The sequence below is a fragment of the Oryzias melastigma genome, linkage group LG14, assembly GCF_002922805.2.
Source record: "Oryzias melastigma strain HK-1 linkage group LG14, ASM292280v2, whole genome shotgun sequence".
In the NCBI taxonomy this organism is placed as follows: Eukaryota; Metazoa; Chordata; class Actinopteri; order Beloniformes; family Adrianichthyidae; genus Oryzias; species Oryzias melastigma.
Window position 1 is genome coordinate 20832179 of NC_050525.1, and position 24880 is coordinate 20857058.

Here is a 24880-nt window from a genome sequence, read left to right on the forward strand (position 1 = left end):
TTTTTTTTTTTTTTTTCAAAATCTCGTTTTGTTTTCCTTAAAATCCATTGTCATCATTTAACAAGTTAATGTTATAGGACATAAAAAAGCAAATACAATATGATATGATAATACAACATGATAATGGTCTTGATTTTATTTTTTAATATTGTTGCCAGTGTTTTAATTTGTCAGTTATACAATAGTTTGTTTTCATCACTAATGCAAAGGAAAAATGAGACAAGAGAGTGCTAAACATTTAAATAAGATTAAAGCTTTTTAAACTGTCTTTAAACTTCATGTCTTCAATTAAAAAAAATGTAACTCAGATATATTAAGGCAAAAAAAAAAATTATTTAAACGCCTGTTTGTAGATTATTTATTTATTCTTTATAAATTACTTAAGAAAAATTAGGGCTGTCAAATCATTGTGTTTAATTAAATAAATATATTTTAGCACATAATTTTATTTATTTATTTGTTTTTGTATTAATCTAATTTCCGCATTGTATGGTTACTTCCGTGTTAAAGTACACCTCAAAGAGCATTATCCCGTTCATACCATGGTCATATAAAGAATATATAGATTAAATCAATTCTTCCTTCTTGAATTCTCTTCTGCTTTACACCAGTCGTCAAACTAATCAAATTTACCAAACGGGACACAGGAAATTCATTTCTTTTCTATGGAAGAAGGTGCATAAACATTTGAATTATGGTGATAATAAGGAGTTCATATTCAATATTTTTTGGATTGCTCAGTAAGATGTTTCTACTGTTATTTTTTTTATGTGGTAAATTAGAGCACTCTGGATGTTTTTTTAAAATTCCTCTTAGTGGTGTCGAAGGTTGAAAGTGTTATAATAAAAACTTCATAAAGTCACTATTAGTCGTATTTTGATCAAATTGAGAATTTTCGCAACAATTATTAAGTTCAAAACTGTTGCGATTAAAAACAGATTCATTATAGGTCACGATTAATTAATCGCACAGAAAATTAATCGCATGACAGCACTAAGAAAAATGTCAATTCAGTAAAATACTTTGTACATGTTGGAAATTTATCTAATGCCTTTCATATTTACTTGATCAAAATGTATCTTTCCATATTTGGTTTTAGTCTCTTATGATATAAAATATCTTCAAATTTCTACAATGAAAAGTACATATTTTGTAAATTCTAATGAAAATAAAGCCAACACATTTGAGTTAATTACCCTAAGAGAGTGAGGTGTACAACAGGATACGAGAACAATGTTTGTGACCTTACATTCTGTATGCTGATGGTAAGATCTGTCTTGAAGTGGTTGAAGTCCTTAGCCAGCTCGTAGCCATGGTGATAGTATGTGAACAGGCCTTGAAGAAATGCCAACAGCTGAGGGAAAATAGCACAGAAGCCGCGATGAAGAGATGAAGTGGAAAACAAGAAGATAAAAAAAGGAAATGATAAGTGCGTTCAAAGCAGTGAATAAAAAGTAAACTTTTTTTATTGTTGAAAATGTTTTTCAACATGATAAATAAATAGAAAAGCAACTGATGATTCTAAGCAGTATGACATAAATATGACATGGAAAAATGGTTTTAGTTTTCAGATTCTCTCATCAAATTGAAATCTCAGTTAGCCAGGATCTGACAGCTGCACTTTATATTACTTCAAGTGTGAATGCTTTGACAAAGAAAGGAAGAGTAATGAAGACAAATGCTGAACCATTTCTATTCAGCTTCCTGAAGTTTTGAAACAAAAACAGGTCAACAGGGAAGAAAATGTCTTACAGGCTCCACAAACTCAAACATCTTTCTCTCCTGGACCTCCTGCACTTTGAAGACGTACTCCAGGGAGACCTCATAGAAGTGCTGCCTCACGTTATCCACCTGATTGTCCGCCTACAACAGGAAAAGCTTTGTGAGAAATGAGCTTGCTTGTGTGGGAGACAGAAACAGGACGTGGACTGACATGAGATCATACCTCATGCAGATGCGCCTCTTTCTTCTTGGCTGAAAGGCTAAGGTGCTTCTCCAGGACTCCACAATATTTCTCTGTCTCTTTGTCATACTTCTTCTTAGCTTCCTGTCAGATAAAAGCAAAAATCATTGCAGAATGCTGCCTTGCAAGAATTCTACAACAGTGTTAAAAACACTGTGATTATATTGTGTTTCTTTATTGAGAAGAGTTTGCAAAAACATTGGGGAAAAATGCTGGTTTTCTTGAAGATTTCCCATATTTTCCATTTTCCACAGAGCTCAGCATGAAATTCTCCCTCTGGGTTACACAGCTGCTGACTGAACAATGGACTGTTTCATCAGAAATGAGATCACTGACATAACAAAGAGACACGTGAAAGAAAGATGAGCAGGGCGTAAACTAAACATAAACTACTTGAAAATAAAAAAGCTGAATGATAGCAGAAAGTGGACAAAGATAATTGTTTACAACATGTGTAAACTTTTTGAATATTGTTGATACAGAAGCAGGATTTTGAATAACAAAAACGTGAAGAAGCAATGAATCTTTTTTCAACTTTAACATAAAAAATCCTAACTTTATTAGGCATTTTGCCTAATACTGCACTTTATTTTGAAAAATCACTGCAGATGGTGCATTTTGAGCAAGAATAAAAATGTTGTAAAAATGTTGTTTGGTTTAATGCAATTGCTGGTTTTTAGATTGAATAACTATTTATACATAAACTCAACTCTAATTGAGATGTACCAATATATTAACCTAGTTGGACTGAATTATTGCAAAGGATCTCATCTCTTGTTAAAATGTAGGAAAAATTCTGTTTTGAGTTTAGAAAGAATTGTAAAGCTTTAAAAATTAAATGGAAAATGTTTCAGCTTTAAAAAAAAAAACACAACAAAAAAATTAAGTTTCACTCTGTTAAGTATAAAACGGTTACAAGTTATATCAATGACTACTAAAGGGAGACCAAAAAAGGAGGAACATAAACAGAGGAAGGAGATTTCAGGGTGGGTCTCCCTCTGCCGGAGAGGCCCTGAGGTGCTGTCAGACTACATCTGTCCTGGCCTGCTCACATTCCTTTAACTTTAATGAACAGAGCAAATCCTCAAATAGGTCATATTTTCACATTAGAAAGAGAATACATATGAAATTGTGCATAATCTATACATAGTCTCTTTACGATTACTATAATAACAATTAATGTGTGTATATAATTTTCTTTAAACTAATACAGAGTGCTCAAGTGTTAAAAATCTATAGATAATGTATTGCCTTAATTTTGACTTTACCACTTCAACAATCATTGCAAACTGGTGGCGTCAGTGAAAAACTAATTCTGAACTGAATAATTTATAATGCACTGATGCTGGAATTGGCTATGAAATACAGTGTTGTCGGTTTCCAGGCGAGCACTTCCAGTCCTCTGGGCCGCAGTCAGCAGCTGCAGAACACATCAGAAATGATGACCGGATGTCTGAACAACAAGATCTATGTTTAAAGTCTCCCTCTGATTCGCAGGTTGTTTCTTTGAGTCTAAGGTTTAACGACTGATGCATATGAAAACTGATTTAAAGTGATGTTATGGTGTCTCTCTGAGGATTTGTCCCGCTATTCTATCAATGCAAAAAAATATGTTTTTTGTTCACAGAACATTTTATGGGTTTAGCTGTCATTTCATTCTTTAGCCAGCAGGTGGCAGTAGTACTTCAGTAAAGTATGTGACAATCAGCTGCCTTTCTCTGTGCCTAAACGTACTAAAATATTAAGAAGAAACTGATATTATTAGCCAATGCCGACTGATGTTCAACAGCTCTTACAGCCACGTTCATGTGAAGCAATATTCACCCTCTTAGCCATAGCAGTAGATAATTACTCAACACATTGAGCACAGTGGAAGATTTTGGTGTGAAACTCTGGTTTCCTGAACTAAGTCTGCCTTAATAATTAGCAAAAAATAGGCTGATAAAATACAAATAAACATTTCTATTAGAGCCTGCAAGCGAAATGATCAATTATGCAGTTCAACTCTTATTAAAAAAGGAAGTTTTTACTATTTTTTTTTTTAATTCAGGCTCCACAGTACTTATAATTTGAAGAGCACGCTGGATTAACTGCACTTCCTTGTGTAGTTTGACTCCTGGGACGCTGCAATCATTCAATTACAGAGAATTGCTTAGTGAACAAGATTACAACCTGGAGCACCATTTTCTTTAAATAAACTCTGTAATGTGTAACTCTGCACATTTAGATCTGATTATTTGTCCAGCAAATAAGTACAGTAAAGGCCTCCAGCTTTTCAGCTTTAGAAAGAGGTGAAGCAGAGCCAGGCGACGATTTTCTCAGGCCTTTTAGGCTAAACTCAGATTAACACATTGCTCGTGGTGACCTTGCTGTGCCGTTTTGGCGTTCACTTCTTAATCTGACCACCATGCCAAGATCAGACAGTGACCCCCCGTCCCCCCAACAATAAAATGGATTGCTACGCCCACAACACGTCTAATGACTGTACCAGGAAAACCCCCAACAAAGCAGGAGCACTACGACTCAATATAAGCAGATTAAAAACACAAAAAGGCAGATATGAGGAATAAAATCTACTGTATAATAACTATCTCCTAACATTTTTTTTTACTTTTTAGTAGTTTATGAGGCAAACATTTAATTCTAGAAATGTGATTATTGAAAAAGAAAAAAAAAAGTTTGCTTTTCTTCTGACACATGGCGTGACCAACAATTTCTGTGAATTTTTTTGTGTTAATCTCCTATTGAGGTCATTTTGGTGATATTCCAACCTTAACAGATAGTCGATAAGGAGGAGGCTGTAAAGAGTATTTTGTGCTCATTTACAATTGTCCTTAATTTAAAGCTCAACAGTAAATGCGAGCCGGTATCATACACACAAATTACTGAGGTATTAAAAGTATGTAAAAACAATGATATGATTATATTTAGAATAAATTATTTTATTCATTCCTATTCCGAAATTTCAGTCATCATCTTTATTCACAATTGTGTAACTCCAGCAGTGTTGAATTAAAACATGCAAAACCTTAACATTATGGTTAAAACAAAAGTAAATGAGAACAAAAAATGAACATTTAATTGCTTGCACCACCAAACAGCAAAGTACAAATAGAAAAAAAATGTATGTGCATTACTCTCTGAGTCGATAAGCGGCAGATTTTTTTTTTTTTATCAATTTTGTCTTGGTTGATTAGTTAAAGGGTTAAAATTGGTACGATTTTAGAGTTATTTTTTAATGTAAAAACTAAATGCTACAACGTTTTTTTTTACTTTTAGTCACAAAATCTAATTATTAAATATTGCAACATCCTCTCTGATTAACAATAAAAAGACACACTCACTCAGATTAAGTCATTATCAACCACATGTCTTGTGTTGAAAGTGTCAACAGATTTGGGAGCTACAGAAAGACTAAAAGGCCTCATTGATTAATCTTTCACTGCAGTCATACACTAATCGATATTCATTCCTGGCACGTGGACAGCCAACAGGGCTTTGTTGTGCACAGTGTCTACTTACCTTCGCCGCACTGATCTGCTCTTTCCGGAAGCGCTCCAGAGGTAAAATCAGCACATCGTTGGCATTTTCAATCTGTGGGACGCAAACAAATACAAATCACAAAACAAGAAAAAAAAGTATTTTAATCACCACATTTAAAAAGATTAATTAGGAGTGTTACTATACTATTTAACCTACAGTGAATTCAGCACCAGGTTTTGAACTGAATCAAAGACTTGCAGAGAGTCGAGGTGAATATAGTTGCAATCAAATCAAACTTTGTGAAGGTCGCAATTTGTTTTAGGTCTCTCACCATTCGTGTTCTCTCGTCCTCCAAATTCTGCAGGACGGTTGCAAACTCCTGAAGCGACTTGGCTAAGGACGGCCAGATCCGTGCAGGAAAAGAAAAAAGAAGAACGGTGGTGGTCAGTTGTGACATCAGTGATCAAAATAAAGTGAAACAGAAATATAGAAAGGGTTTGTTGCCATGGTTTCTTGAAGGTCGGCACAGGTCAAACTGGAGGCATTGTTCGGGTCGCAGTTTCTTCCTCAGTTGCCTCTTTGTGCCCAAGATTGCAAACATTGCACACATTTGTACTCTCTCAGACATTGTGTGCTCCTCGATTATTCTTAGGAATCGCAGCATTACAACTTTTTGGTTTTTCATTGTAACTTTGGAAAAACATTCCACAGTAATAAAAGAAATTAACTGTTTTTCTGGACACAAATTTACTCCAGAAAAGCTTTTGATGAGAATTGTTTGAGGAGGAATTTTAGCATTTACATGCCAAAGAACACCCCAAAGCCTATAGCCAAGCTCTGCAGATGAGAAGCTGGCTGCTCAGGAAGGATAAGCGTGGATATTCAAACGGGAGTGGTGGGTGGCTCAGATCAGTGGAGGGTTGTGACCTGCAGACCCAGAGCCGGGCAGCATGAGAGGGTGTGGTGGGCAGCAGGATGTTTGAACAGCAAGTCGTCTGCAAGTTCTGGAAATAACGCTTATATTCAGAACCAGAACAATGTTGAATGTGGGTGAGGCAGGGTGGATGAACGCTTATAAGCTATTTGAAACACGACAACATAATCATCAGTTTACAGAGAATTTTGGAATTGGGACTCCGTTTGTTATATATTTGAATAAATGTTATTAGTGACAAAAATCTGAATAACTGATGCTTCCGAAGGAGATTTCATCTGAGCCCTGCATGGGGTTAAATCTGTTCAAAACTGTAGTCTGTTGTTTAGTCTGTCAGAAGGCTTAGCCCAGCATAAGCCTTTGTCTTCTGTAGGTCAGAGGTCCCCAACCATCAGGCAGTGGACTGACAACAGGCTGTGAAGCGTTTGTTTCCAGGCCTTGAGTGGACAAAAACAGAAAAAAGGGTGGAAAATGCAACAAAAAAGGTAGCTAAGAACCGAGGCTAATTATTGTGTGTGGAACTGTGGGAACTGCTTTTATGAAATGGGAGGCGCAACCTGACATGAGAACATCTGATAAATGAGAGACAAAAGTTGTATTATACGTTATAAAAAACTTAAACACAAATAAATTGCAAGACATTAATTACCCAGCACCCATTATGACAAAAATCTAGTGGAGGCGATCAATTATTAGATGCATCACTTATAATCTATAAAAAATTTTGTATTATTTTGTAAATTTTAAATAGTCAATAATAAAAATATGAATGTGATTTAACAAAAAAAGTATTAAAGAAACTTAGACATGCAGTAAATTTTCACTTTGACCTTTTAAAGACCCCACTAACTTGGTTGACCTTGCAGACCGCATGATCCGACCAACCCCGACTTTGCTTAAAACTAATGTTTGGAAGCATTTTGGCTTTTCGAAGTCGACTGTCAAAAAGCTTTGGACAACAGTCATTCCATGTGTGGGTTGCATCAGATTTCACGTTTCCATCTAGAGGACGAGGAGAGAAACTGTCCGGGTGTTCCTGGTGTAGGTTAAAAAGGCGCCTTTTAAGCTGATCTATTGACAAACTATGTTATTGAAGAATGTTGAGTTCTTCAAAATTCTTGATGCTGTGAAAGATTGTTGATTATCACACAAAACATTTTTCTCATGTCACAATATTGATCTCATCTTTACTTACAAATGCACTTAGGTGAAGAAAAGTATTGGAAAGTAACAAGTGTCTTGAGGTGTAGACCAGTGGCGCCCCAAACCTTTTTCAGGCCATGGACCAATTAAAATTAGATTTTCACTGACCGGTCCGAACGGTGCTGAAGCTGTCCTTTTTAAGCTTCCGGTGTCTGAAAACCTATTTTCAAAATAAAATTCTACTACAGAAAATTTTGCTAAACATTCTAAAAGTTCTAAAAATATCAATAGATTTCTGTATTTTTTCTGGATGATGAAGGTTCAGTGAAACAAAGTTGTTGATTTGCAGAAGTTGTTCCTGATTTGAAAAAAAATCCATACAGAAAACATACATGATATTTTTGCTATAGATTGACATTTTAACACTCAATCCAGGTTCCAATTATCTTTCTGGGCAAAAAAAAAGATCATGTTTCGTCTTTACATAAATCCTCATTCATTGGGCATTTTTTTTCCAACACAAAGGAACATTTTCTTAAGTTTCTGAACGTATGCCTACCTAATTCAGCCTTTCTGTAGGAACATTTATAAATAACCATTTTACAAGTTTCCACAAATTAGCAACTTTAATTGGCTTCTATGTGATTTTTTTGGAGTTGGTTTGAATTTTGTGATGAAGATTTTCCCTTTGACTTTTTAGCTGTGATAGATAAATAAAGCCGAACAAAAGGACACAACTGTCAAAGAACCGGTCCACGGCCCAGGGGTTGGGGACCATCCATTGGTGTAGAGAAAACATTTATAAAAATGCATAGAATTAGGATGCATTGATAATCATTTTACAATTGAATCGTTGCCTCTTGAATCTTAATTGAATCCAGAGGTGCCTAAAGATTCCCACACTACTTAAAGCTGTTAAAATTCCCAAGGCCATAGATGACACGTCAGTGTCTTTATAAAGACGGCTCTATTTTGGTAAAATGTTCCCAGGGGATCGTGTGCGCCTACTCACCTATGCACATCTCATCGTCTGTCTCGGCGTCTCCGATGCACTGGAATTTGAAGTCATTGAGAGAATCTGCAAACTTCCTTTTGGCTGTTGACAGACCTGAAAGATAGGAAGATGCAAAAACAGAAGAAAAAGATTAACAATGTTTCATATTACCTAGCCTACAGTGAGGGAGTTTTTGAAATTGTATATCACAGCAAAAAAAAAGCCCAGTCGTAATACCAAATTAAAGCGCTATTGTCTCTTTTTAAACTTTAGTTACCCAAAGTAAAAAGGATGTATGAGAATACTCCTCACAATCGGATTACTTTCTTTCCTACGCAGTTATATATCGGTAAGAGGAAAAAGTGGGTCCCCTGTGGTGTTATTGATGTAGCCCGACAGCCTTTCTGTATCTGAACATGTGTTTTTATGCTGAGAACCTTGAAAAAAAAAGTTCCATTAAACTTTCAGTCACATTAGCGTTGAAAAGTCTTTGACAGTTGGAGGCTTTTCAAATACATAAAGCACTAAAAGCTCCCAGGAAACAGACTCACAGCAAGTTTGGCTTCTCTTTCATTAAAACTCTCGGACGGGGTCGACTTTGCTACATTTCCTACATATATATATATATATAGTGTGTGTGTGTGTGAGCTCAGGGTTTTAAAAAAAAAAAAGGAGGGGGGGGGTAAAAAAGAAAAGAGTAAGAGGCACATTACTCATGTTTCTTGGAAACCAAAATGGTGCAATTCACTGCGACTAGGAACTTGCAGGGTATCAAACTGATTCAAAGGCTTTAAAAAGAATCTAAAACAGAGATCAGGTCAAATCGGCGACTTGGGATTACTTTCTCCCTTCCTCTATTGTCAGAAAACAAGGAATCCCACAGTTTCCCAGAGTGTGGAGGAAATAATAATAAAAGAACAAAATCCAGAGGCATTTTCAGAATATAATAAAACTCAGATGAGGATGCAGAGAAAGCAGTTGACCTTTGATAACAAACACTGCAGAAAGGACAGGGACGGGAGAAAAAAAAAGGCTGATAAACATGTTCATGTAAATACCACTGTTTCTTTTTGCAAGACCTGAAATCCTGCTCCCCAGCCAGAAAAATGAAACCCAGGCCTTTCAGCTCCAATTTGCTCTGCCAGAAGCACACACATGCTGCGAGAACCCTCAACAGTGCACAATTTCTCTCTTTTAAATAACTTAGAAAAACACAGTGGGATGTCAATGACCAGTGAGTCATAGTTGGACTAAGCCATCAGAATGACACAACCCATTAATGCTGGATGTTTGCTTACAATTTAATCATCAATATAAAAACCAGTGCATACACTGACTTTTTTTTCCAGGGCCAATTTTTGCAAACAATGAACATGCATAAATGTTGACGAAAAAAAAATCATATATTTTCATTGGATGGTATAAGCTTTTCATTTAAAAAGAAATAAGACTTTAAAAGCAGAAAAAATATGACCTCACTATGATAAACAGCATAGAGTTTATTGGAAGAATTAAATAAAGATTATGTAATGAATGTATCTATAAATAATTGTAATTCAGCATCAAGCCAAGAAAATGATACTCATTACTGTATATTTACAGCTTTAAAGGGTAAATTTGTATTATTTACAAAGGTTTGCTTCTCTTTGACAGCATCGTACTCTGAGGCTGTAGATCTTAATATATAACTGTAATATGTTAACACAGCTCTGGCAGAACTGAATCTACATTATCTTCATGTAGAACTACCTGTCTATGCTCACCCTCCAATCTATATACAGCTCTACTGAATTCTGTTTGGCCTCTCCTTTTTAAAAGTTTCTGTCTTCTTTTCCTTCATGCTGCTGACACTTGCTATCAGCACTTTAAAAGTAAATTGTGTGCCGTTTCTTTCATCCTCTCTGGTCTTGGTGTCCCATGTCAAAACTACCCCTAAACCAAAGAGAAACAAAACATAAGTTTGAAACAAATACAGCCACATACTTCCGAACTAACTGTAGAAAAGTAACATAATTATTTTTACAGAAGCTTAAACTCAGCACAAGCACCAAATTTGGATGCTAAAGCCAAACTAGAGCCCAGGTAAGTGTAACAAAGAGCAGAAATGGAAGCGCTTTTTACAGTCCCACTCCAACCATCTTTAGATCTATTGTAAAATAGTTCCCAGTGGTCTTTTAGGGTGTATTCATACTTGAAAAGCCAGTTGGTTTTGAACAAAGTCTGCTTAATTTGGTCTGGATGGAGTTCTGAACCTTATGTTTCTGTATTTAGCTTTTAGCCTTTAACTGTACATTTCTGTTTCAAACCAACACTTGTAAACCAAATCACGTGACTAAAGATGTCTTCACTCATTGGCCAGAAATTACAAGGGCGGGGAAAAGCAATGAGAAAAGGAATAATGGAAGTCCTACACTTTGAGATCCTTGTTGGGACAGTTCACTTATTCAAAGTTAATATTTTGCTGAGCAATTTATCAAGGTCAGGGAGAAGAGTGGATGCATCAGAATGGAGCAGCAGGGAGCTTGTGTGGCTTGGCAATCGTAGCTTGTACGTAACAGCTACAAGTTTTTCAAACAACATTGTTTTGTCTGCTTCTGATTTACCAGTTTGAATAAAGAAATACTCAGAAATACATTTTTAATTTTCTTTATACGTGTCCTCCATTGTGAGAGAAATGCTAAAAGAACGTGTTAGTATGAAGAAAAAACGAGTGAGTCAAGAAAATAATTTGAATTCAGCCAGCAGACAACAAACATAAATAAATTAATTTGCAAAAGTGCAGTAAAGTGTTTCTTTGCTCAATATTTCAGCCTTTATGAAGAAATGTGAGATAGTGAGATTTCAAAGAACTGTGCATGTTTACACCTTTCCCCCGTTGCTATTTGGACTAAGAGTGGTCACTTTACATGACTGTTTCTTCTTTCTGGATGACTTGAATGCATTGATAAAGAGAAAACAGGAAGTTGAAGTAGCACAGGAAAGAAACCGTCACTGCTTCTCTTTCCCCCTTCTATTAGAATAAATCATGACTCCATTTTGGCAAGGACAAAATGACAAAAGTGTGCAACACTTTTCACAACTAATAAAAAACCCGCTTCTCTAGTTTGCTGCTTCAAAAAATGTAGGATGAGGTAACTACTTGTGGCTCGAGATTTGTATAACACTCTCTATACAAATTGAATTGATAGATGCTGGCAGTTCTAACAGATTTGTGAAAATACACAATGAGACTGTGAGCTTTATTGAAACCATGTTTTCAAATTAAAACCACAGGCTTGGCTGATAGGAGTCCATAAAAGCGTGCCAACAGAAATGAATTTAAATAAAAACACACAAAGAAAGCGGGATTACATCCAGCAAAGAGAACTTCATCCAGAAAAAAAGCCACATAAGGGATAGCCTGCTTACATATGCAACAACCAGAAATGGCTCAGGGAGTCATTCAAAAGGTCAGGTTTAAAATCCACCATCATGAAGCAACAGAAAGGGCACCAAAGGAGGGATTTTAGCCCTAATCCATTTAGTTTGAGCTGTTAATCACTCCACTTTGCAATTAGAAAGAAAAGTAAACCTTACACACACTGTGGAAGCTCTTATTTACATACTAAATGATAAGAAAAATAACACATCTCTATCACTCCTTTAAAAAAGTACATGATGAAAAAGACAGCTTATCATGCGTTTCACACCCTACATTAACAGTTCTGTTTCATCTGAGCTTAGATAAGCTGCGTTTCACCTTCTGTATATACTCTCTTCAGTCATACTAGTGTATAGTTGTGTTCAAATAAAATCAAGCAAAGGCTGAAAAATATGCAAATTTCTCCAACAGCTTAACAACTCAAAAAAAGACACATTATTGAGAGTGCTGAGATGAATTATGCATACCATGCTTTTACTGCTGTTTAGTATGATTTCGTGTGCATGTCTACTCAACACTATAAATAGGTGACCCTGTTGCCCTTTCTTCACTGTCCTCTTTCCCTCTTCTCTCACACTTACAAGACGGAATTCCTTCCATGCTTTGCTGCTTCACTTTCCGCTGCAGCCATGGCACCAATGAATGGAGACGCTCAAATAAAATGCATTCTTTGGAGTTTTAAAAGGATTCAAGGCGAAATGCAACATCTACACCAGATTAAAACATATCTTAAACTTTATAAGAGTTACTTTGTTATCATTTAGCTTATCAAGCATGACATAAAGGAAATTATGAACAGATTGATGGCAGAAAAAGAAATTAAATGAGAATAAAAATGCCGGTATATGGGGATGACAACTTTTACATATTTGCAACTAACACCAAGAAAATATTTAGCGACTACTAGGGCTGAGTATTAACATTAATTACCTGAATCTATTCGATTCACCAGAGTCTGGATTGTTTCGATTCAGATTTTTTTCGATTCACTCAATTCAGTTTGATTGAATTCAATTTTGAATTTACGCAGTTTACGTATTTAGATATATTTATTTAGAGATACAATAATAATCTATATATATGTGTTTTTAATATAATCATACTATTCTGAAACAGTTCACATACTGTAAAATGCTTTAATTAAATAATAATCATTGTTAACTCCGTACAGCATGTGTCAAAGTCAAGGCCCGGGGACCGAATCCGGCCCTCCAGTTCATTTTATTTTATTGTTATTAATGGCCCAATGTTATCCTCTGCTCATTTCTAACTTTGACAGAATATATCTTTTACAGAGAGAAAAATATTTAAAGTTATTTAAGGTTTAAGTTGATTTATTCTGGAATAATATTCCTGCCTTTTTTTGTTCATAGTAATGTTAAAAAGTTACGTTTTTCAAGTTTTAAAAATGTGGTTTTAGTGTGTTCAATATATTATCCTCTTTGGCCCGCAACCTAAGGTGTGTTTGGGATTTTGGCCCCCTTTGCGATTTTGTTTGACACCCCTGCCATACAGTGTTACGTGGATTCTCAATCGGAGAAGCTCCAACAATTGTTCTGCTTCTCCTGGAGGGCGATTCAGTTTGGCCACTGGGTGGTGATCGGGTTATAGCATTAGACCTAATTCCAGAAGAAGAAGAAAAAATTATGAGCAAAGAAAGGCGTTTCAGATCACAAATGGTTACTTTAAAAATATTTATTTTTTAAAAAGTTGGAAAATTCATACCTGTGAGTATATAAAGATGTCAGCAATGAATGTTTATGTCCACCGAGCATTAGCCATCCTATGGGAAATCCCATTATACATTAGCATTAAGCTAGAAGATGTTACCATTATGCATTAGATCAATCTCTATTTTTAAGGACCCATCTATTAATCTTAGATCGATTCATTGATTTTATCAACTCATTAGTGACAACATAGAAGTAAATGTATGACTCAGCAGCAGTTGTACATAGCAGTACCAGCTACCAACTGGTGGGAGTCCAGTCAAGCCAAACGATCTCATCACATGCTTGCTTCACAGTTCAACAATGACAGTCACCATCGCACCAATGTGGGATCTTGCAACAAAAATTACATTGAAAGAAACGCGCAACACTTCGAGCCACACAAAAGGAATGTGTAATTAGCCACAGCCATGCAGACGCAGAACAAGGGCCACTTCTTGTGTTCACTCAGACACATACACGGTCAAAAGAATGGGCCCTCAGTGATATCAACAGGATATCCAGCAGTGGCTTGAACTCTGCAGTAGCTTTGTTTCATATGAAACTAAATAGAAGTCCTATTCATCAAGTGGGACTAGCACACACACACACAACACATAATTTATCAGTGGAAACAAAGGCATTCCTACATGTCTGCAATGTATTCTTTTACCAAAAAAAATATGAATTTTTAAATTGACAGTTAATAAATCAACAGCAAACCTAAAACTTAATCTTTTGTTTCATCACTTTGGAGCTTAAATGTTATGGTATCAAGGGAATGTTCTAAATACTTGCTATTTTTATCTTGTTTGTTCTAATAATAGCTTAAATGCTCAATTTATGTCACCTCAGATTATTCGTTTACATTCTAAACTATTCAATTTGTGTCCAAGTAACTATTGAATGTTTGCATTTCTTTCAAATAATGAAGATGTCATCCAGCAGGTCCTCACATATGAAATGAAGAGATCTCCATCAACTCACTGAAAAGTATATAATGTTTCTCTTTTTTTAGAGATCAAAGGGGCCCGGAAATGCTATTTTTTGCCTGCTGTCTTGTAAGGCATCCAGGAGGGATTTGGATTACTTCTGTTTTTTATGTGGCGAAATAAATGCAGTAACGGTGAAGTTAACAAGCCTAAACTTCTTTTTAGCATTTATTTCCAATGAAAAAACCCTATTGGTTTACTAATATGGTTTAGTTTAGGACATAGACATAACTGTACACATATGTATTGATAGTAATAAATATATATAAATAATAGTAATAGGTGTAACAATCACTGTGAAGGGAGGGAAAATGCAAAGGCAAGAGTTTCAAAGAGAAATAAACAGGAAAAAAAGTAACTGATACCACAAGGTCAGGCTTGGCATTAGCCCAGAGTCTCTCCAAGCTCAGCAATCTCTCAAGCAATAAAGAACAAACAAGAAAAAAAATTGCCTACGCAAATACAAGTGATTAAGTTGTGATTGTAAACTTAAGACCATGAGGAGGCTTTCCTGTAGCCAGCACGCAAGGTTAGTTTGACATTTCCAAGAGAGGGAAGAGTACTGTCATGGCACACAGCAGGGAAAGTGCATCACAGACAGATAGGGCAAGGAAGCAGTGATAGCTTCGCTCCTGCATCGCTTTGGAGACTAATGGCTGAAAGGAAGCAAAGGTCATAGGTCGTGCCTGGCTCTTTTGCCACATCAGCTTTATGGAAAGCTGACGGCATGGATGCACTTTTACTGCACAACATTCACATGCTTAACAGTCTACTTCAGCCGCATGCGGCGTGTATAACGGTAATTAATCTGGCCATGAAAGTAGATCCGGTTACATAGCCACATTTCAGATCCCTCTTTTTCCTGTAACAGCATCCGCCAACACTTTAGGAGAACAATAGAGGAAAAAAAATGCTCAGAGTTGTCCAGCAATATTAAATCTTTACCATGGCCATACAGTCCCTCTGGGCGGTGTAAAAAAAAAGCTAATGTTTCCAGGTTAAAGGTGCATTATTAATGGCAAAAGAATCGAGTTTTTGCCTTCTCAGTTAGAGGCAAGAAAAACAGTTTTCCATGCTCAATTAAACATTGTACGAACAAAGTGATCCAATGGTTAAATGCTATACAAGTCTCAGTTGGACCAAAAAAATCAAAAACAATAAGATCGCTTTAAAAAATGGGTTAAACAATAGGCGTTGGCAAAGAAATAAGAACTAAGGAAAGGAAAAATTTAATCTTGTGTTTATATTTTGCTTCCTCACTTTTGAATGGAAAACTGTCACCAGGAAAAACTGCATTCAAAATGCTTTAAACAGCCTCTAGACTGTGACTGATTGTTTTCATAAACATGCATGCTTGCACATTGCATGTGCTTGTGTGTGCTTGCAGTCATACAGAATGTGTCCCATGTGTCACACATATGCACATTAATAATAGGACTTTCTTTGTGAATTACTGGTACAATATTTTAAATTACCACTACATACAGATGTTTATATTAGGGAGGGTGAGTGAGTCAAGTTTCAACTTAAAATACAGTAAGATTTTCCATTTACATTATTCAGTAACTCACGTTTGGGAGTGATGGGGGGTAAAAAAAAATGCTTTTAAAGATGCTTATTGGATAGTTAACACTTCTCTTTCCTCCTTTTTGTCCTAAGTAACATGATAATTCTTAAAATTCAGCTTTTGTTAAATACTCCTTTGGCAACTCAAGTGTTTTTTTGTATAGACCCCTGTTGCATTACAAGCCAAGCTTCTTTTTTCTTTTATTTCTAATGATATATTTATTATGGCCAGATCAAAAAGAGAAAGAGAGGCAAGAAGAGAGCCGGTAAGAAAACATGGAAAGGAGAGGGCAGGGGGCAGGCATGGCTCCCAGGAAACCAGGGCCCAGTCCAAAAGAAACCAACCCCCTGGAATTTTTATACATTTCCAACATACAGATTTCTTCCTATGGTAATCAGTTCACCATTGTGCAGTACTTATAATTAATCCTGATGTAAATTTAGATCTTTAAATTGTGATGCAATGTGGATACAGGCAAACACTGGATAACAGCATCATGAAAGTCCCAACTTGTCATCTCTGAGCTTTTAAGTTCTCACATATTTTAAATTTAAAATAAATTTCACCTTTCCAAGGTATTGATGAAATATATCTAAGGAAGCTAAAACTGAACAAAAATTGTTCCTTTGTTAGGATGCAAACGAAGTTAAGTTCTTGTAGTATAAGTTTATTAAAATTGAAATCCTTTGCAGAAAATATGACAACTGCTTTGCAAGTATTGTAGAATTTTTTAAATCAGGTTTAAAATATCTAAATATATTTGAATGTTTTGATTCCAAACAAATATAAAAAAACAAGAATTTACAAGATGACTCAGTACATTATGTAAAGTAAAACAGTTTGACACAAAGAAGACCAACAACTGCCCTACATTTGGTACCACTTACAAAAGGAAACCTAAGCCCCTGACACTGCATGTCCTCACAATGCAGAATTAGTTTGTGAACACTGGAAAAGTCCCTTATGTTTGTAGTGTTCGACACATCCTAATAGGCCGAGAGGATGAGTGATTGTGAGCATTTACTGTACAAAGATTATTTGTACTGGTATCTGTTCTGGTATAGATTCAAGACCAACCCCAAAAATGACTGCAGACAAACCTTCTCACACTACATATACACCCTGCTGGATCTCTCATTCTCTCTCAAATTGCTAATCAATCATAAAACAAAAAGAAAGTGCAAGAAAGATGCAAGAAGCAGAATAAAAAATCAAGTATGTTAATGAGATCTGACTAACATTATAATTCTGCAAACTGCTGTGGTTTTACTTTACCCTGTAATACGTTGCTCATCAGAAACTGAATGAATGGTGGTCAGAGGCAAAAAAAAAAAAGAAGAACAATGGCTAAATAAAGGCTGGGAACAAAACGAAGCGAACAATCTAAAAAAAAAAAAAAAAAAAAAGTCCCTGCTACAATGAACTAAGAGTATGTCGGAGCAGAGAGGGAGGAAGGGGAAAGGACAAAACCGAGAGCGAGAAAGTCATAAAGTCTTAGTGATGAAAGATGGAAAGGAGAAGTGTGGTACTTTGAATTAACAAATAAAAACAATGGAAGTAAAAAAATGAAGATTGATTTATGGGAAGGAAACTACTGGCAAAGAAACTTGATTATTTGCAGAACTGAATGTTGCAGTTACATAAATTCAGCAAGATTTGTTGTGAACATTAATTTTCCAAGAAACTATGTGGAAATTTAAGTGACTTATCAAATGATAGATTGTGATATCTAAGTTTAAGCAGTTGGTTTTCATTTTTTTTAGCTTTAGATGTTAAATCAAGGATTTTTTTGTCACTTTTGCTAATTTATTTACCAGCTGGAGAAGCTGTTAGAGACAAATGGTTCATTTTTACTGTGGTTGGTTGAAGATACAGACAACAAAATGACTTCAGACTGTAAAGTGCTTAAAAAAAGGAATGTTATCATTGAACCACAAAACAAATTTACAGTTACAGCTGTTCAAATTCATAAATCTGACGCTTACTGAGTCGAATATTTGGAACTGTTTATGAGAGAAAAGCAGCAGTTTAAGGTTTCCCTTTTCTTTTCCCTCTTGCTACTGACTGCATAGTTTTTGTTTCTTAGCAACATCAGTAAACAAACTAAACACAGAGCAAAGTTTTAATTTTTTGTGATTTTAAATTTTTGACCCTTTTCCTTTGCATTTCTATGCTATGTTAATGCTTAGCTGCTTTCGAGTTCAGTAGCTCGCTTTGACGCCCCACTCCCCTCCCTGCCTCACAAATTTTCAGTAACTCCTTTTAAACCTCTTTCTACCGCTTTTATTTTGGCACCGCCACGCCTGCTGCTGACACAGCAAACAAAGACGAAGGAGGTTTTCCTCTCCTGTTCCTAAAAAGAGGATCTGTGGGGTGAAATCATCATACAGACACCAGGCTTCCTCTGGAAAAATCTAAGGCAGGAATGTAGGACAATCTCACTTGGAACCTAAGCGGAGGTTCCATGACCAGAAATGCCCTTTTTTATTCTAAAACTGACCTAGTAATTTGAAGGAAAATACCAATTCTACAACCAACTTTTTAAAAAAATTGTGAACTGAGGAAAACACAGACACCACAAGTATGCTTGAGCTCACAGTACCGTTTTCCCTTTGCAAACATGAGCTTAAGACTCAACAACAAGCAGAGAAAAAAAAACCTATGAAAAGCTCAATTCTTTATGCTATTTTCAACAGCAGTGATGTCTTGTTATTTTCCAACTTAAAACTGGTAAATTAAAAAGCCTGGGTGTCTAGTGGCAGCATAAGTCAGATTTCCCTTCAAGCTAAAACTGTCAGATATGAGTGGTAACGAGGATGAGTTCTCTAACTTGTTTTATTTTGAGCTCAAATGGACATTACCAACCAGCAGTGGAAATTAAAAGCTTTTCATTTTATGTGAACTTAAATTACATTGACTAATATTTGCATTAGAAGCAACACAAGATCAAATGTCTAAAACTTCAGTTAAGCAACGAATACTGAAGGGTATGAAATAACAAAACTGTAAACTACAAACAAGCAACTGTTAGCCGTTTTTTTTTTAATTTTAAGATTTAAATGCGTTGTTTTTTGTATTAACCAGAGTATTTAGTACTAATGTTAGTAACACCTTAGCAATTGTATATTAATCTCAGTCACAATTGACCCATAGCTCCTGGACAGCTTCATAAACAGCAACAGTCAAGTACACATCAGAGTAAACATCCTAAAGGTGTTGTTACAACTTTAAGGACATTCCAGAGGTTCTTGTATGCTTCTTCTAGCTAAATATTTTACTTTTTGGATGTTAATTACTGAGGGCAAACACAAGGAAATCTGTATTTACAAATATTTGATTTTTTTTTTTGTTCCTGCATGTAATATAAAGGCACTTCATCCAATGACAATGAGCATCCTGTTAAAAACAGGAAATGCAGGGAAATGTATGAGTTTTCCATTGCACACAGTGAGACGATGAGAGAAACAACCCCAGAACAAAGCAGATAAGTGGGGAAAAACTTCCTCCAGTGTCAAGACAGAGAGGGAATGAGCCAGCAGATGGTTAGTCTGTTGGGGTTTTCTTCCATCTTTCTAAAATGAGATACTTAGTTAAATAACCCAACATCATCAACATCTAAAAGTGTGAGCACTCTTTTCTTACAACATTGACCTAAAAAGTAATTATGATAAATAAATAACATAACAATTGGTAAATACACATTTTCTTTTAACTTAACCAACAGATGATTCATGTAAAAACCTAACCACTTACCAATACCAGTGTGGCAATAATAGTGACAGGAAAGGGAAAGAGGGTATTGAAACCACGCTAACCAGGCTGTCGCCTAGTAGCCTTTGTCTACTTCCTACACTTCCTTAAACCTGACAAATAACCTCAACAACATCACAAAAACAAGGAATACCCTGAACCTCTAACTTAGGTCCATAAGCCTGATGAAAATCAGACAAGTTGTAAACAAGCAACAATATTTAAAATGCAATGTAGTCCTAACAGTGTTAAACACATCACTTTTTGAGTTTGTTTATTAGTTTCCAATTTGCTGGCATACCCACTGGTTTTACGTTTACTCTGCTTCAAATAGAAACTTTTGAGAAAACTTTAAAGAAGTAGCAGCCAGAAAGACAAGACTATCTCAACAGAAAAGGTTGAACAACATGTGATTTTATCAAAAATCAAACAGTTAAAAATAACTAAATACTATTAAAAGGATTTGTTATATTGTTGCTCTGACAGTGTTTGATAAAACTCCCTCTAATGATAAACCACATGTTATTTATTGTTAAAATTCAAATGTAATACTTGAGTTACATAATATGTTATATTTTTTTTATTCTAAGATATTGAACCTTGATAAAAATTTGATAACTAGCACTAAAAAGTGAGTAAATAAGCTTCCATGTATTTCTGTTTGACAACATTTCTTTCTTAGAAACACTTGACGATTTAGGTTTCATCTACAGATTAAAAGTATTAAAAAAAACAACAACATGATGTCCTGTATATTTTCCATGAACACATCATGATAAATATGTAACGCTTTGTCAAAGCTGTTCTCAGGGTTACAGTGGCCCCCATCACTGTTATCTTTGTCATTGCTCTGGAAAGTTTGAAAGGAGAGGTGGCAAACAAGCACAGGAAGAGGAAGTAGGCTCTCCATCCAGACTTTTCCAGCCAGAAAAACCGTGGCCAGTTGCTCAAAGGGGAACAGTCTGTTGCATTAAAGCACAAACTTTTTTTTTTTAATGGAATGACACTTTACAGCAGTTCATAAATGCATTTTTATAAAAAAAATATATATGAGAATTGTGAGTCTTTTAATACTGCAAAAGGAATGTGGCTTTTTCAAGTTTTTATCAGTCAGATTTTCAACACACACATCAATTTCATTCTTTTTCTAAATAAATATTGCTCGACTTTACCAAGGCTCAAAAGCCATTGTGAAAAAGAAAGGAAAGTGGGGTACAGATAGTAAAGAAGTAAACACATCCTCTAACCCCCTTACCTGTGACTAATACAACTGAAGAACATCACTGTAATTTCAAATTCAATAAGACTTCAAAATAAAGCAGGTATTGTTTGACTCAGAAAATGCTGCAGTTGGTGACTCATCCCCTCCCACATCCCAAATATTCTTAGCATTGAAGCTGAAAAGGGTTCACACTGAAATATATTAGTTTCAGTTATTATTGCTCTTAGATGAGTGATTTTTTGCCGTTTTGTTAAACTAGATTCAACTTCTTCCACCAAATTACCATCATTCTTAAACACTGAGGCTTTTTTTCTATAAGTGTCATTGAAAGTATTTTTGGTGGGGGAGTTAGCCATTAACTTGGTTAAGGTCATCCACACAGACACTTTTTTTTTTTAATTAAATGAAATTATCTGACATTCAGCAGGCAGAATGACAACATATTTCCCTGTTCCTAAAACCTAATTGGCTATTATTTGTATAATAAAGAGAGTCCAGCAAAAATAAAAAAAATAACATCCAAGAAGTATGAATTAAAAATTTGGTTTTATAATAAGTTATTTACTGGCCCTAGTTTAAATACATTTTTTCAATTCTTGAAATTTTTCAAACTGCAGCTCAATTCTTATCTCTTAGAAGTCCCCATCTCCAGGAATGGGAACTATTTTGAACACTGGAGAAACAACCAAGTCCATTTTCCTGACCCAGTAAAGATGGCACGCGCAGATATACGTGCTCCATGCACAAGCATCAACAGTGACAGTGTTCAGTCCTGGATTTCATGAGCTTGATGAGAAGAGAAAAGGACTTCTGTGATGAAGCAGAGACAAGAGGAGGACTTGCATCTAGTGATTGTACATTGGTAATGGGTACACCTGAAGGCACAGATGTTGTTGGAAACATAGGTTCAGATGTGGGCTAGTGTAATTATGACATTGTTTAAATGTAGGCCTTGTTGTAAAAGCCCTTTTGCATGAAACACTTTGTTAGAGTACAACAGAAAAACAATACTGGAATACTCACAGGCAGTATATTTCCATATGGAAATTATTTATTTAACAAGTTTTACTTTATTTTGATTAGTATTGCAGCACAGTATTGGAATGTTGAATACGGCCCAATGCTTACTCATTTATGTTTCCGGCGTATACTTTTCAGTTCAGTGCATCCTTAGTGAATCTTCTTAAAGCCCCATGAATGGCCTTTAGCATCAATGCCCAACCCCCAGTCAACTACAACTGTCACAGCACCGAAACGTCAACCTCTGAACCTTTGGTCAGCAGACTAGGCAGCTATAATCTGTTTTCTCCCTTCCTTCTCTTCCTCTTAGCTTTACCCCTCATTAATCTCTCTGTCTTCTTAACTGTCAAGATGTAACTAGGTTATCAGGCCAATCCCATTAATTCACCATCATTTCAGTATTGACTTCCACCCTGTGAGCTCTCACTTCCTACTTTGAAACAGGTTTGTTTTCTCGGAAAAGTATCTTGAGATTACTTTTACTGTGAAATTGGCTTTCTACAAATAAAACAAATGCAATGCATCAAGGGACTTAAATTCATATTTCATTTATTTTATGTAACCTCTATGATAAGGTGAGGAGTCAGAATTTAATGTCACTCTTGACTTATAGCAAATCTCGAACGCAAGTAAACTTTCGGTTTTGTCAAAATGAAAAGCCATTATTAGATGTGAGCACATGACACAGGTGAGTAGTTCCGTTTTATTTATTTTCATTTTCAGTGTACAGCTAATTAAAATGTGCAACAGAAGTATGGATGAGGCAAAGAACGAGGTCTGCCCTACAGTCTTTTAAGCAGCTCTTTCTTGCTTACTTTTTGTGTCTAATATGTCAAAACTTATTACGGGTGCCTGATGGACATACAGCTGAAAGGCTTGTCAGTTCAATCTCTGAGGCCAACAAGATCAAGATGAGAGAAACAGAACAGGAGATGGGCTGGGGGGTGAAAACAGAGCACAACATCAAAGTGGTAATCACTAAAGCAGAAGCAGCCAAAGATACAACACCTTATAACACAGAAAGCTGCAACTTGGAGCATTATAAATGTATGTCTTAAAATTGATACAAAAACATCTACGTCAGTCTAAATATTTGCATATGAAACCTTATAAAAACAAAAGAATGTTTATTGTTAAAACTGAAATAAATGAAATTATCTATGGATCACAGAGTCTGATCCATTTGATGGGCTGTTGACACGAGGTGGTAATTGACTTTGTGGGACCCGCAACATACAGACAGACAAACAAGCTTTACATTGCTGTGGTTCTGACATTTCAGTCCTGGGGTGCAACATTTACTTTTATCACCACATGATCCTTCTCAGCCTTCTCGCGGTCCGCTTTCAAGTCCTGCTCAACTCTTTCATCGTTTGACAGGATGACATTTTAAAACAAAGCTCAAACACTTCACATCCAACTGTAAAATAAAGGACATTTATAATAGGACATACTCTAGAATCATATCCAAAAATGTTTAATGATTAAGATTGCTATTAAGAGTCTATTGCCATTTGTTCATGTTAAAGGTTGAAAAACAAGTACATTGAAATTTTTCTTTGGCAGCTCTCGAGTCAGAATTAATTACAGAAGGCAACAAAACCTGAACAAGGCTCATAGATAAAAATGCAAATAGAAATGAGAAAAGAATATAAGCAGGGAGAACTATATAAATACATGATGCAGTTATAACCATACATTATTGTACAAAGTCCCAACTTTTTCATTATTGCATATTGGATCATTGTCATGTCATACTGTGACATTATAGTTGTCGATTGTTCATTGTTCTCATTGCACTTAGTGTCCCAACTCTTTAAAAACAATTAATGTATGTACAGATAAATAGTTTAAATAACTGAAGAAATAAATTGTGTGGCAGGAGGGATTATGAGTGGCTCAGTCTTCTCTCTCTTTTTGTACTGTGCTAACATTCTGACTGCAGCTGGGAAGAAGCTGCAGAAAAAAAAATCATAAATGAACCATAAAAATAGCACATGTTGCACTCAGTTATTGGGATAGTTCATTGGGTCATACTGTCAATGTAAAGTTGGGTATTCAAATTTTATTGACAGTCATTATGTCCTCCTTAGACAAGGAATTTAGACCCACATTCAATTTGAAATGAATGTATAAAACTCCAAAATAATTTCATAAAACTCTTACGATTGACTGCATATCAGAACAAATCTAAAATCTAAAAAAACATTTCCAGACGTTTTTGTGTAAGGAAATGTGATCTAACCAAATTCTTTTTTAGCTTCAACAATTTTAAAGATGCCAATCATTGTGGGTTTTCCAGAAATGATTCACTTTTCTGGTGGAACAGGAAAGATGAGTGACACTCGAGTGTACTGGCTAGCATTGTTGGAGGGTCAGGGTTCACAGGTTAAAGAACAAACAGCAACCTGTGTGGGTAGTCTGCTTTAACGGCATGGGGATAATAAAAGTGTGAAGAATTATTAGATGGATGAATTGGGACCTCAGCTTTTGCCTCTAGCAGAAAAGCCCCAAACTGTCTCCATGTGCTGTGGTTTCCGTGACTTTGAACATAAAACTCTTCGTGTTTGAATCAGAAAGCTTCAGTGCAGTCATGTTAATCCCGACCTTCTGACAGGGAATCACATTAGCGTCCCAATACATCCTTGCAAAAAATGTATAAAGTTGTACAATATTTCAAAC

At 35.6% G+C, this 24880-nt stretch overlaps 1 protein-coding gene across 2 annotated transcripts in view; it reads right to left on the bottom strand.

The window, feature by feature from the left end:
* Positions 1-24880, bottom strand: part of LOC112143073 (rho GTPase-activating protein 26) — a 62927-nt gene that overhangs the window by 24392 nt on the left and 13655 nt on the right. For both annotated transcript variants that reach the window (XM_024266830.2, XM_024266829.2), the window contains exons 2-7: positions 8536-8631; positions 5778-5839; positions 5486-5557; positions 1946-2047; positions 1753-1863; positions 1250-1354 (exon numbers count right to left, since the gene is read on the bottom strand). In XM_024266830.2, coding sequence (XP_024122598.1) covers positions 1250-1354; positions 1753-1863; positions 1946-2047; positions 5486-5557; positions 5778-5839; positions 8536-8545 — 462 coding nt within the window. In that variant the 5' untranslated portion in view covers positions 8546-8631. The remainder of the gene's footprint in view (positions 1-1249; positions 1355-1752; positions 1864-1945; positions 2048-5485; positions 5558-5777; positions 5840-8535; positions 8632-24880) is intronic.